General features: G+C 36.3%; 1 protein-coding gene across 2 annotated transcripts in view; it reads left to right on the top strand.

Annotated features, from left to right (window-relative positions):
• The window catches only part of CENPC (centromere protein C), a 77,547-nt gene extending 63,018 nt beyond the window's left edge, over window positions 1-14,529 (top strand). For both annotated transcript variants that reach the window (XM_013978751.3, XM_003482404.5), the window contains 6 exons: window positions 1,427-1,531; window positions 2,314-2,442; window positions 2,917-3,012; window positions 5,361-5,515; window positions 12,593-12,683; window positions 14,293-14,529. In XM_013978751.3, coding sequence (XP_013834205.3) covers window positions 1,427-1,531; window positions 2,314-2,442; window positions 2,917-3,012; window positions 5,361-5,515; window positions 12,593-12,683; window positions 14,293-14,363 — 647 coding nt within the window. In that variant the 3' untranslated portion in view covers window positions 14,364-14,529. The remainder of the gene's footprint in view (window positions 1-1,426; window positions 1,532-2,313; window positions 2,443-2,916; window positions 3,013-5,360; window positions 5,516-12,592; window positions 12,684-14,292) is intronic.
• The last annotated feature ends 246 nt before the right edge of the window (window positions 14,530-14,775 follow it).

Here is a 14,775-nt window from a genome sequence, read left to right as displayed (position 1 = left end):
TAATATAACCATGGAAAAATGAGAGTTTGACTTTTGAGGGTCAGAAATAGGAAGGTAACAGATATTAGAGTGAAAAAGCACAGCAAAATTTTGAAATGATCAAGGTTTGGGGCATGGGGAAGGAAATGGCACTGTGATCAAACCAATAAAAATGAGGGGAAAATTGGATCACTAATGTCAAATAACCAGTAAATATAAAGTAAGATGAAAGGAATAAAAAGAAGCACATTCCTTGTTACACTAAATAAGCAGTGAATGGATTGAGTTCCTCTAATAAGATACAGACTATCAGATTTGGTTAAACAGTACAAACTTAACCTACATGTTTATAAGAAACACTTGAAACAAACTTTAAAAGATTCTCAAAGAATTAGGTAGACTAATATAACAAAAAAAAGAAAATAGTGCATTTTGCTATTAAATGAAGTGAAATTTAAAATGAAAAGTGCTGAACAAGATAAAGGACTTGTAATGATAGAATTAGCAATTTATGAAGAATATAGAAAAATCCTAAACTATTATGTACCAAACAACCTAGCAACTAAAATGTATAAAGAAAAAAAAAAAAAAAGAAAAAGCAAGATTTTAATATAAACAATACAGTTAGATTGGGAGACTCTGATAAACCATTTTCAGAATTGGACAGTCTGGCAAACCAAAAGTAACTAAGAACATAGGAAGTTGATTGTATGGCTAACAAACTTAGTATATAGAACTTTGAATTGTTCAGATAAAATGAGTTGCTTTGTGTGTATATTTGCACATATATATAGCTACCTCTGATTCACACATTTCCTATTGTGGAGCATTTAGATGGTTTTCAATTTTTTCTTTATATTTTTTTGCTTTTTTTAGGGCCGCAACCATAGCATATGGAGGATCCCAGCCCAGGGGTCGAATTGGAGCTGTAGCTGCTGGCCTACACCAGAGCCACAGCAATGCCAGATCCGAGCCACGTCTCCAACCTACACCACAGCTTACAGCAACACCACATCCTTAACCCACTGAGCGAGGCCAGGGATCAAACCCCCAACTTCGTGGTTCCTGGTCAGATTCATTTCCATGATGGGAACTCCAATTTTTTTTTTTTTTTGCAAACTCATTTTCTAAAAAAGAAATTTCCAAGTCAAAGAACGTTACAATTATAGGTGTTTTCAAATTGTTTTCAGTAAGTTTACATTTCTACCTACAATATATGAGAATTCTTGTGTACCTTTAACATCATTAACCATGGATATTACCAAGTTTTTAAATCTTTTCCATTCTGGTAGCTTATTTTTTCATTGGCTTTTCTTATATATATTTTAAAATGTGTTTTTCTAGTGTTTTGTCTAGAAGGATTAGTGTTCTAGAAAATATCACTGCAGAGTATCATCCAATGCGACATTTATGTGTGTACATTTTTTTGTCTGATGTCTTTTTACAGTATTGCCCTCCAACACACCAAATGTTCGCAGGACCACGAGAACACGATCGAAACCTTTGGAATACTGGCGAGGGGAGCGAATAAATTATCAAGGAAGACCATCAGGTAAAATTTAGGCTTTAATGTCTCAAAATAAAATTATAATGATAATTGCTATAGTTTCTCAAAGATGTACCAAAGATCATCTTATGTTTACATAATTACCTTATTTAATCATCATCCTCTAAAAATGACAAAAATAGATGCAAGTCCAGATTTCTCTGATTACTATAGAGATGCTGATCCCCCCTACTTTGGTAGCAGTTTGCAGTGAGTGTGTGGCTTTATAGAGTGTTGTTATTTCTATACTATGTATCTAACAAGATTCCTAATTGCAAAAAGTGAAGTATTAGATCAGAATGTGAGAAAATTATAACTGCTAAAGATTAAGTATTCCCTGATATTATTCTCATTCCATTTCCCCATATTATTTTATAGAAATAGTAGAGGGCGGGAAAGAAAGTATATTGAGTGTTATCTTAAAGTTATTCCTTTCTTAGATGGATAATAGTTCTAGAGTCATTTGTGGATTACTATAAACAGTTCGTTGCTGATCTGTGTGTTCTTTTTTTTTTAACCTCCACTGATGATTGTTGATTTCAGTCAACAGGAATCATTCAGTCATGCTTCATCAGTACTTCTAGATTTAGCATAGTAGAGATATAAGTGAAATTGGTTGCTATTTGTGTTATTTGAATTTTTAGTTGTAGAGTATAGTAATAGTAATGTAATTCTTTGGTACTTTGAAAGGAAGTGTGCTGTATTAATTTTAATGAGTTTTGTTTCAAGATTTTTACTTTGCCAGGTATGATAATTACCTCTTTTTTTGGGGGGGGGTTAAATTTCAGGAGGATTTGTGGTTGGTGGAATACTGTCCCCAGACACAGTATCGTGTAAAAGGAAAACAAAAGGAAACTTGGGAAAAGTCAACACAGCAGTGAATAGGAAAAGGATCTGCCTTGATAATGATGAAAGAAGTATGAACTTATGTCTTATTTTAAATAACAGTGCTTTGAGAAGTAGCTCTTTGCAGATTTTGAAATGTACCTCTAAAAGCTTCAGATATAATAATATGTCAGGGTAAATTCACTTTTTAATGCCTACTTTTTTTTCTTCAGATTTTGAAAGTGAACTAATTTTATTCTTTAAAAAAATCATTAATAGCTTAGTATAAAACATTTTTACATGAGTAAATTGCCCTGTCCAAATGAAGCTTAGCTTTTTCCATGCTCAAACTATGGCTTAAAATAGATGTTTTAATGAATTCTTTCTAAAGTATAATGCATACTTCAGCTCTCTTAGTATGTAAAACACCATTTAACTTCTTAATGATGTAAGAGTTTGAGAGTTGTCATGTTTCAATAGGCTTATGAATTTTAGGATGTTTGCTTTTGTGTTAAATCATTCTACTTAGGCAAATAGTTTGTATTTCAGTGGTGTTTCTTTTGCAGAGAATAAATTGATGGTAAATCTGAATGTACCTCTCGGAGATCCTTTGCAGCCAACAAGGGTAAAAGACCCAGAAACAAGAGAGATTATTCTTATGGGTAAGATCAGGGATAATATTGAAGATGCTTAGTTTAACAACTAGTAAGAAAGTGTGTGTGTGTGTGTGTGTGTGTGTGTGTGTGTGTGTGTGTGTATGACTGGCCCACTTTGCTGTACAGTAGAAATCGACAGAACACTGTAAATCAACTATAATAGAAAAAGTAAAAATCATAAAATTAAAAAATAAAAAAACAACTAGTAAGGACAAACTCTTTGCTTCAAGATTGGCTTATCTCCTTTCCCTTTTTCTTCCCAGATGTTTCAGAGCCAAAGTCAAATTCCAGTAAACAGCCTGTAGGAGGACTGCTGTAGGGGAATTGATGGCAGACAGCCTCTGGGGACAGAGTGCCAAGCATTCGTCCTCTGGGATACATGGGCTACCATCAGGGGTGTGCCTCTCCCAGTCGGGTCTAGGCCTTCTTTGACCAGAAGGACATACAGAAACAAGGGTGTTAAAAGGAATGGTAGCAAGTTAACTAGCAGACTCCTGGGTACACCCTTCCTGTGAGACCAGACAGGGACTGTGGGTGGGATATAGACAGCCTTTTGTGCTGTGAGATGCAAGTAATAGTATCTGGGGCATGAAACCTTTGAGGGGGATGACAGTCAGCTAAACAAATGCCAGGCTTAACCCTAAGGCCAGCACAGGGTCCTAGAAGCCTTCTGCTGTACTTAGTAGGCATTAAACATATAGCGTCTTGGAAACCTTGATAGGTCCTAAGGGATGGGCTATAGTGTGTGTGGTTAATTAGGTGACACTCAGCTATTTGCCAGCCAGGTAATATTTACATATAGGAAATATTTAAATGTTTTAGCAACTGTTATGACTGTAGCAGTGAATACTGAGGGACATTTATCCTAAGTCTGAGGACCAATAGGTCAAACCAGAGAGGCAGTAATGGTATTTACACTTAAATTTTTGGCTATGGAATAAGTTCCATTTGATGTCTTTTTTTTGTTTTTTTTTGTCTTTTTGCCTTTTCCAGGGCTGCTTCCCACGGCATATGGGGGTTCCCAGGCTAGGGGTCTAATCGGAGCTGTAGCCACTGGCCTATGCCAGAGCCATAGCAGTGCAGGATCTGAGCTGCATCTGCGACCTACACCACAGCTCATGGCCGGATCCTTAACCCACTGAGCTAGGCCAGGGATCGAACCCACAACCTAATGGTTCCTAGCCAGATTCGTTAACCACTGCACCACGACGGGAGCTCCCATTTGATATCTTAAGTGGCAGAGTTATTTCTATATTCAGGTTGTTTATTTGGCAACAGAAGTAGAAGTACAGAGAATTCCATTTAGTGTAGTGTCAACTAAAAACACTGCTGTATTGTATATCAAGTTAAGGAAGTTTTGAGTGTTGTCAGGAATTCATCACTTTTTGTTTCTTGAGCCTGTATATTTTCTATATTATGTAGTTTGTGGGATTACTAACTTTTCTAGATATCCAAGGAAACAAGCTGATGATAGGAAAATGTGTTAATTACACATCTGAAAAAGTTTGTAAGTAAAAGGGATATTAAAGATGAGACAGTAATTTGTGAGCTACAGTTAGAACTCTGGTTACTTAGAACCTTTACCTGATGAATAAATAAAAATCTTATTGTTTAATAATCAGTCTAGCAAGCACAACAGAATTTATTGTCATGATCATAATACATTTATACTGTGGCTATGTCAATTTTTTTTTTTTTTTTTTTTGCTTTTTAGGGCCACACCTATGGCATGTGGAGGTACCCAGGCTAGGGGTTGAATTGGAGCTACAGCTGCTGGCCTTTGCCCACAGCCGTGGCAACTCGGGATTGGAGCTGTGTCTGTAACCTACACCATAGCTCATGGCAATGCCAGAACTTAACCCACTGAAATGGAACCTACATCCTCATGGATACTAGTTGGGTTTGTTACAGCTGAGCCACAATGGGAACTCCAGTTAAAAATGTTAAAGATAAGGAATTCTTCCTTGTCTCTTAGCTCATTTTGTTTCCCTTCTGAGCTGTTACAGGAATAATGCTACCATTGTTATTTACCTAATGCCATTGTTTTAAATACCTTACACATGTTAACTCATTTGATGTTCACAACTCTAACATAGATGAACTAATGTTGTCCCATTTTATGGAAAAGAAAACAGAGGCACAGAGAGAGAGTAAGCAGCTTGCCCAAGGTCACAGAGCCTGTGAGACAGAGATAGGATTTTACCTCTGGCATTGAAGCTCCAGAGTCAGTGATCTTAAGCACATCTATTTTTCTAAGGCGGGTTTTCATCTAGAAATAACTGTATATGAGTGTATATCTTATATCATTGAGCAGTGTCATTGCTATTACTTTATGTTAATTTTTTTCCCCTTAGATCTTGTAAGGCCACGAGATACATATCAATTTTGTGTTGAACATGGTGAATTGAAAGTATATAAAACATTGGATACACCCTTTTTTTCTACTGGAAAATTGATATTGGGACCACTTCAAGAAAAAGGAAAGCAGCATGTTGGTTTGGATACCCTGGTGGGTATACTTTTCCGTATTTTTCTGTTTTACTATTGGTACAACTCTGAGTTATTGGACTTGAGGCATTAAGAATGCTCTTTCCTCAGAATTGATATCACCACATTGCAGAGACAGTTTTCTTATTTGTTAAATCTGTTTAGAGTCAATCAGTGGCAGTTTAAAAAGTACTTGTTTTGTGCATAGCAGTGTAACATTGAAATTCAGAAGGTTTTTTTTTGTTTGTTTTTTGTCTTTGCCTTTTTTCTAGGCCCGCACTTGCGGCATACAGAGATTCCCAGGCTAGGGGTCGAATCAGAACTGTACCACCGGCCTACACCACAGCCACAGTAATGTGGGATCCTTAACCCACTGAGCAAGGCCAGGGATCGAACCTGCAACCTTATGGTTTCTAAGTCAGATTCATTAACCACTGAGCCATAATTGGAACTCCTGAGATTCAGAAGTTCCAGAAATGGTCTTAAAGGAATCTTAGGTAGTTCCCGTTGTGGCTCAGTGGGTTAAGAACCTGACTGGTATCCAAAAGGATGTGGGTTCGATCCCTGGGCCCACTCAGTGGGTTAAGGATCTATTGCAAGCTGTGGTATAGGTTGCAGATGAGGCTTGGATCCAGCGTTGCTGTGGCTGCAGTGTAGGTTGGCAGCTGAGCTCTAATTTGACTCCTAGCCTGCAGATGCAGCCCTAAAAAAAAAAAAAAAAAAAAAAGGAATCTTAGGAATTAGGTTTACAAACAAATCATTATAATTTTAGAGCTGGAGGGAATTATTGAAATTAAATCTAAATTTCATTTCTCCGATCATGTAGTTTAGTAATAAAGAAATTAAAAGACTTATTTAAAATCATGTAACTGCTTAGCAGATTGAGGACTGGGAGCTAGTTGCTTCAGTAAGTACTAAAGTAATAGATAAGGAACAGTTAATAATGAAGATAAGCATTATGAAATGTCATCATTGAACTACTAGTAGTTACCTATTAAATAAACTATAATTCTTTTAGTATACAAAAGGGAATATTGAAGAGTAAATGTTTGAAAGTGTTTAATCTGGCTAATATTGAAGAGAATCCACGTTAAAATTAAAGAATATAAGTACTGAGTTAGAAATTATTGGAAAACTATTTGTACACTTTCATCTATTAATGCCATTTCAGAATTTTTCCCTAGGAAAATAAAGTTAGGGAAGCTGAACCTATGTCATTATTTATTGTAGCATTGACAGTAATTGCAAAAATGTACTGTAGGAAGAAAATGGTTATATTTGCATTTTGACTTAGAAATGAGATAAACTATTATGTGATAATTAGTTATACAGCACGCACATGTTCCAGGTACTTTACTAAACATTTTTATATTAATTCAAGCATATTATGTTGAAGAACGGCCATATAGAAACATATTCAGAATAAACATTTAAGCAAACTACAAGAGAAAATTCTGTTCTTTTTCTGACTAGAGTTTAAAAATGAATATGACACATTTAAGAAACTATAGAAAATAACATGTTAGTACTGATATAGTTTATTTTTATTTCTTCTAAATATTGCCTTTACTTTTTTATAATGAAAATCAGAGTTAATTTTTTTTTTTTTAATTACAAGGGGAGTATTTTTACATTAAAAAGATAAAGTACCCCCCCCCCTCCTTTTTTGGCTGTGCTCCTGGCACATGGAAGTTCCTGGGCCAGGGATCAAACCCCAGTGAAGCACACTTCTAAATAAATATGTGCTTTTGAGAAACAAAAAGGGCAAAATGGAGAACCAGCAGGGGCCATAACCGTGCAAACTCAGTTATAGACAATCGTGAGAGAGAAAGTCACACTAGTAGATGTGTTAAAATCAAACCAGAGAAGAATGAACAAATTAACTATGGGAGTTGTGGAACTGTTCTACAAGATGAGGATATTAAGAAATGGAAAATGGTAAAGTTAAGTGCTATGGAGAACAGAAAAAAAACATAAGAGAGCAAAAACCCAAATCTCCCAAAGGTAGAAACATTTGAAAAACTGGACAATAATTGTTCCAGAACTAAAGAACAAAAAGGCAACACACTTAAAGGAATCAGAGTATCTTAGAGAAATGTCTGATTCCAGGCCTGGGCCTGAGCTTGGATTATTATTATTATTGTTATTTTCATTTTATGGCTATACCGACGGCATAGAGAAGTTCTGACCAGAGATTGAATCTGAGCCAGAGCTGGGACCTACACCACAGCTGTGGCAATGCTGGATCCTTTAACCTACTGTGCTGGGCTGGGATCAAACCCACAAAACTGCTGCATTTGGAGTCTTAACCCACTGTGGCACAGTGGGGACTCCTGAGCTTGGATATTTCTTTCTTTCTTTTTTTTTGTTTTGTTTTGTCTTTTTGCGTTTTCTTGAGCCGTTCCTGAGGCATATGGAGGTTCCCAGGCTAGGAGTCTAATCGGAGCTGTAGCCACCAGCCTACGCCAGAGTCCCAGCAGCGTGGGATCTGAGCCACGCCTGCGACCCACACCACAGCTTATGGCAATGCCAGATCCTTAACCCACTGAGCAAGGCCAGGGATTGGACCTGCAACCTCATGGTTCCTAGTCGGATTCGTTAACCACAACGCCAAGATGGGAACTCCATGAGCTTCGATATTTCTGTCTAACCTGATAGTAAATTGTTAAAGACCATGAGGATTGGGTCATAAGGCCTCAGGATCCAACTCGAAGACTCTCTGCAAAGATGTGAAAACTTGAGTATCAGTAAGAATAACTTCAGTGGATTGATATGCATCAATTATATCTAAATTAATGAATTAGTAAGATGACTACAAAAGAAAAACTTAATTTATCACTGTTGGAGACTTAGGAAGCCAACTCATTTTTACAACAAATATGGCAAATAGAAAGAAATAATTAAACATTTGTTCTGCTGTTCTCATATAAACTGTACTATTAGGTTACGAAATAGATGAGGGGAAATTTTATCCTTTTTAGAAATATTCTAATTAATAAATGAAGAAGCAATGTTCAAATGGATTATTGCTGTTTTATAATACCTGATAAACTATTGGGTCTAGCGTAAGTGTTGCTGACATCTAAAAAGAACACCACCAGACATCATGTGCCTTTTGATGGAAGAATACACTTTCTATGAAGTAGTTTTGCCTCTCCCACCTATTTAGAACAACAACAACAAACAACCCCCACACAACACCACCTTAATTTGATCAAGTCCTTGGATCTAACTACCAATTTAAGGAAATAAAGAAGAGAGAAATTTTCAGATGACACTGTGGGGTTTAATTAGCAAATTCCAGCTGTGTAAAAAATTTTAAAACAGATTTTACTGCTTGAATTTTTTTTTTTTTTTTAAACAAGCTGCAAGGAATTAAAAAGAGGGAGCCAGGCAGAATGTATAGATCGGGGTTCTCAACCATGTCACTGTTGACGTTTTGGACACATAATTTCTTTGTTGGAGGCAGGGTATCTTGTGTATTGTTAAGACGTTTAGAAACATCTCTGTCCTCTACCCACTAGAGTCCAGTAGGACCTATCTAGTTGTGACAATTCAAAATGTCTCCAGCCCCAGACATTGCCAGTTGTCCCCTAGGGGCAAAATCACCCCCAAATTGAAAACCACTGTAGATTGAGTGATTTTTGTTTTGTTTTGTTTGTCTTTTTGCTATTTCTTGGGCCGCTCCCGCGGCATATGGAGGTTCCCAGGCTAGGGGTCGAATTGGAGCTGTAGCCACCAGCCTATGCCAGAGCCACAGCAACGCGGGATACGAGCCACATCTGCAACCTACACCACAGCTCACGGCAACGCCAGATCATTAACCCACTGAGCAAGTGCAGGGACCGAACCCGCAACCTCATGATTCCTAGTCGGATTCGTTAACCACTGCGCCACTACGGGAACTCCTAGATTGAGTGATTTAAAAGGTAGATCACTGTGTAATTCTTATTTGGATTTCCATTCAAACAAACCTTTTAAAAATATAACATTTAAGAGACAATTGGAAATCTGAATGCCAAGTGGGCATTTGATACTAAATATTCATCTAGATAGGTGTGACAACAGTGTTGGGGTCGTGTTTTAAAAAGGGACTTTGATTTTTCAGTTCACATTGAAATATTTATGGATTATTCATGATGCTGGTGGGCATTCATTTCAAAATGATATGGAGTGGGGGAAACAGACTCTGAATAGGGCAGGTTATTGTGGTTCGATATTTATTCATGGGAATTCATCATTCTATTTTTGTGTAATCTCAGAAGCATTCTTAGTAAAATGTTTGCAGAAATGGAAAGAGGTGTGCTTAGAGAGACAAACTAAATAGATAAGAAAATGTGTAGAAATATATTTTTGACTTTCTGGGTAGTCTGTGTTTTTTAAATTTTATTTTTTTTTCATTATAGTTGGTTTACAGTGTTTTGTCCACTTTCTACTGTATAGCATAGTGACCCGATTACACATACATATATAGATTCTTTTTTCTCACATTATCATGCTTCATCACAAGTGACCAGACATAGTTCCCAGTGCTATACAGCAGGATCTCATTGCTTATCCACTCCAGTGGCAATAGTCTGCATCTATTAACACCAAGTTCCCAGTCCATCCCACTCCCTCTCCCTCCCCCTCGGCAACCACAAGTCCATTCTCTAAATCCATGATTTTCTTTTCTGTGGAAAGGTTCATTTGTGCTGTATCTTAGATTCCAGATATAAGTAATTTCATATGGTATTTGTCTTTCTTATTTATTTCACTCAGTATGAGAGTCTCTATCCATGTTGCTGCAAATGGCATTATTCTTTTTTATAGCTGAGTAGTTCTTTTTTTAGGTAACATTTTTGGGATGTAATAAAAAGTATTTCTTTTATTAAATAATGAAAGTACCTTTAGAACCACTTTAAGAACTTTTTTCCATTTAGGGAGTATATTATAATGGCTAAGAACATGGATTCTGGAATCAGCGTACCTGAGTTCAAATTTCAGCTCGGGAGTTCCCGTCGTGGCGCAGTGGTTAACGAATCCGACTAGGAATCATGAGGTTGCGGGTTCGGTCCCTGCCCTTGCTCAGTGGGTTAACGATTCGGTGTTGCCGTGATCTGTGGTGTAGGTCGCAGACGCGGCTCGGATCCTGCGTTGCTGTGGCTCTGGCGTAGGCTGGTGGCTACAGCTCCGATTGACCCCTAGCCTGGGAACCTCCATATGCCGCGGGAGTGGCCCAAGAAATAGCAAAAAGACAAAAAAAAAAAAAATTTCAGCTCTTACTTTTACATTGTGACCTAGGAAAGTTATATCCCTCTTTGCCTTGTCTTCTTCATTTGTGAAAAGCTATTAAAACAGTATCTGTCTCTTTGATAGATGCATATATATTAAATGAGTAAAAGTGTTTAGAACAGTGTTTGGCATGCAGTAAGTATTCTGTGTAAGTGCTGGCTGCTCTTGTTTTCCTGGGTTTTTTGTTTGTTTGTTTTGTTTTTAGGCATATTTTTACAGAAGTTGGTAAGAAAAGAGAAAGTGAAGAAGAGGAGGAGGCATAATTCTCTGAAACAAAATATTTTTTTATTTTAATTTTTTTTTTTTTTTTTCTTTTTAAGGCTGCAACCACAGCATATGGAAGTTCCCAGGCTAGGGATCAAATTGGAGCTACAGCTGCCAGCCTACCCCACAGCCACAGCAACACTAGGTCCCTGACCCACTGAGTGAGGCCAGGGATAGAACCTGCATCTGCCTGGATACTAGTCAGATTCGTTTCTGCTGGGCCACAGCGGGAACTCCCGAGGCAAAATATTCTTGATAGCTGAATCACAGAATTTGAATATCAAAGTTCGAGGCCTTACAGTTTGTATTTAATTGTCAAAAAAAAAAAAAAAAGGTCATTACCAATGATATCTCTATATAAAATGTAAAATTTGCCATGTTTGAATATAGAAGCCTTTATGACAGAGCACCATATTTATCCTCTTTTACTTTCTTAATGTTGATGCTTAATTTTTTCTTTTTGTTCTTTTTTTTTGATTCATCAGTCAGATTAAGTTACATGTCCCAAGCTAGTAATCTTTAAAAAGGTGTATATAGGTGTTGTCTTGTGGTGCAGCCGGTTAAGGATCTGGTGTTGTCACTGCAGTGGCTTAGGCTGCTTCTGTGGCACAGGTTCAGTCCCTGCCCCCAGGAACTTCCACATGCATGGCCAAAAAAAAAAAAAAAAAGGGAGAGAGAGATGTGCATAAAACATAGTTATTTTTCTGTTATAGATAAGTGATATTTACAGTGGCTCTAACTTTTCATAAACCAGTAAATAAGGAAGAACAAAAGAAATTTCTTCCTGCATTAGTTTTATATTACTGCTTTAAGAAGTTACCACACATTTAAAGAGCACTCATGTATTGTCTGTCTCACAGTCATGGAGATCAGAAATCAGGTGGGCTTGGCTGGGTCCTCTGTTGAGAGTATCACAAGGCTGGAATCAAGATGCTGGGAGATCTGTATTCCTCTCGGAAGGCTCTTAGAATAAATTTGCTTTCAAGTTCATTCAGCTTGTTGGCAAAAATCGGTTTCATGTGGTTGTAGGACTGAGGTTCCTGTTCCTCACTGGCTCTTGGCCAGGGTGTCATTATCTGCTTCTAGAAATAGCCTGCACGTCTTGGCTCGTGGCTCTCTTGTCTTCAGCACCAGCAATAGTGAGTGAATAATTTAGGACAATTTAGCTAATCCAGGATAATCTCACTATTTAAGGTCTCCTTTGCCATGTAAAATAGTGAATTCTGGAGATTAGAGTCTGGGCGTCTTTGCTTTTTAAGGTCTGCCTGCGAGGCTTATGGAAGTTCCCAGACTAGAGGTCAAATTGGAGCTACACCTACTGGCCTATACCATAGGCACAGCAACATGGGATCCCCAGCCCACTGAGGGAGGCCAGGGATTGAACCCACATCCTCATGGATACTAGTTGGATTTGTTTCTCCTGTGCTACAGCAGGAACTGCAAGTCTGGGCATCTTTGGAGGGCTGTTATTTTGCCTTCTGTGTTTACTTTTAAGTTTCTTTGGAGTGTTGCTGTGGTGGTATTACAGTTTGAAATGAGATTTTAATTTTTAATTTTACAGGTTTTTTATGTTAACTTCGGTGACCTTTTATGTACCTTACATGAAACACCTTATATAATAACAACTGGGGATACGTTTTATGTACCTTCAGGTAAGAATAATTAAAAACATTTTCTTTCACATGGTTAAATATTTTTATAATGCTCATGAGCACCATGAAAAATGGAAGCCACAAGTGGTCAAAATAAAGCATGATTTGACTGATAGGAAAGAATTTTGATGCATATTTTCTTTTAATTTGTTATTAGATGGTATATTACTATTTTGAGGCATGAAAATTTAATGAGTTATTGCTGAATATAAAAATATTTAGTTATAAGATACGTATCTAGGGTAGAAGGAAAATTATTTCCCCTATGTTATCCCAAAGACATGTAGTCAAACAATTTTTAGTGGGTTTTTTAAATTATTAAAGTAGATTTACAGTGTTGTGCCAATCTCTCTACAGCAAAATGACTCAATCATACATATGTATGTATATTTATATACATTCTTGTTTTTTTAATATTATTTCCATCATGGTCTATGGGAGGAGATTGGATATAGTTCCCTGTGCTATATTTAGTGTGTTATTTTATTTTTATTTTTCCTTTTTTTTTCTTGATACTACTGTGTTGTTTTAAATATATAGAATAGCATGCTTCATCAGCTATCGAAGAGCACAAGTCTTTGGAAATAGGAATTTTAATTTATTCATTCATTCAGTGAATGTGATTTGGTGTCTCCCAAGCCTTGTTCTAAGAGTGTAGGATACATATGTGAACAAACAGGCAAAAATCCCTTCCTTCTTGAAGCTTACATTCTAATGAAAGAAAACATAGCCATGTTTATGTAGTCCTTTGTGCCAACACTGTTGTGAACGTATTACAGTTATTAACTCAGTTAATCCTAATTAATATGTTTCAGTTTCTAATATATAGACAGTCACAGTGAGGTACTCAATGCTATATAAACTGTCCTAATTTGTAGCTGTTTATGGAATCCATAGCAGTTCCCAAGGCCTAATAACAGTTGAGTTAGGTAAGATAGACAGAGAAAGATATATGTTTTCACTTATATATGGAAAAAAAAATGAATATAACAAAACAGAAACGGACTCTAGATACAAATAGCAAACTAGTGGTTACAATGGAGAGAGTGGTAGGGGGAGGGGCAAGATGGGAGAAGAGGGTTAAGAGGTACAGACTACTGGGTATGAAATAAATGAGATACAGGGATATAATATGCAGCACGGGGAATATAGGCAATATTTTATAGTAACTAAATGGAGTATAATGTATAAAAATATTGAATCACTGTTGAATACCTGAAAATAATATAACTCTGTAAATCAACTGTACTTCAGCTAAAAAACCAAAACCTAAAACAAAAAATATGATTGGGTTCAGAGAGAGATTTTTTTCATTCCTGCACCCTTGTCTAATTTGTTTTTGCATTCATTATCAAAATAATGTGAAATTTATATTCTTTCAAGCCTTATCTGGATCACCAGGTGATGGTTAAATCTTGGACATTTCAGTTCTTGGAATTAAATAAGAGTTATTTTATTTTCAGTTAGATGAATTGATTTTTTTTTTTGTTTTTTTTGTTTTTAGCTGACACTATATACTGTTAATGCCTTAGTGATGGCTGGACATTTAATCAAAAGGAAATCATTTCTATGGAAATAATTTTTAATTTTCTTATCACTTAATTTCTAGGTAATTATTATAACATCAAAAATCTCCTGAATGAGGAAAGTATTCTTCTTTTTACTCAGATAAAAAGTTGAAAGATGAAGCAAAGTTTAAGTACATGTATATATATATATAAACATACATATGTACATAATACATATAAAACACATTGCAGTCGAGTTGTTTATATTTGTAATTATTTGTAATGTTTTAAAATATTCAGTTTTGTGTACTTGTTTCAATAAACATTTCAAAATCCCATATGTATCTTCTAATTTTTCCATGAATACACAGCCTATAGTGATACTTATATTCATAGTGTTTTAATAACATGAAAAGAATACCAGAGTCACTTCTGTCAGTGACATATAAGCATGTCTTGAAGATACTGTGGGTTTGATTTCAGACTACCGCAATAAAGTGAATATTGCAATAAAGTTGAGCCAAATTTTTTGGTTTCCTGGTGTGTATAACAGTTATGTTTACTGTCGTCTGTTAAGTGTGCAA

Source organism: Sus scrofa, chromosome 8, assembly GCF_054392235.1.
Source record: "Sus scrofa isolate SSC_HxYL_T2T_F1_AM1 chromosome 8, Sscrofa_HxYL_maternal_Yorkshire_Landrace_v2.0, whole genome shotgun sequence".
Taxonomy (NCBI): Eukaryota; Metazoa; Chordata; class Mammalia; order Artiodactyla; family Suidae; genus Sus; species Sus scrofa.
Note: the sequence above shows the minus strand (reverse complement) of the source record. Positions and strands in the feature narration are given on the sequence as shown.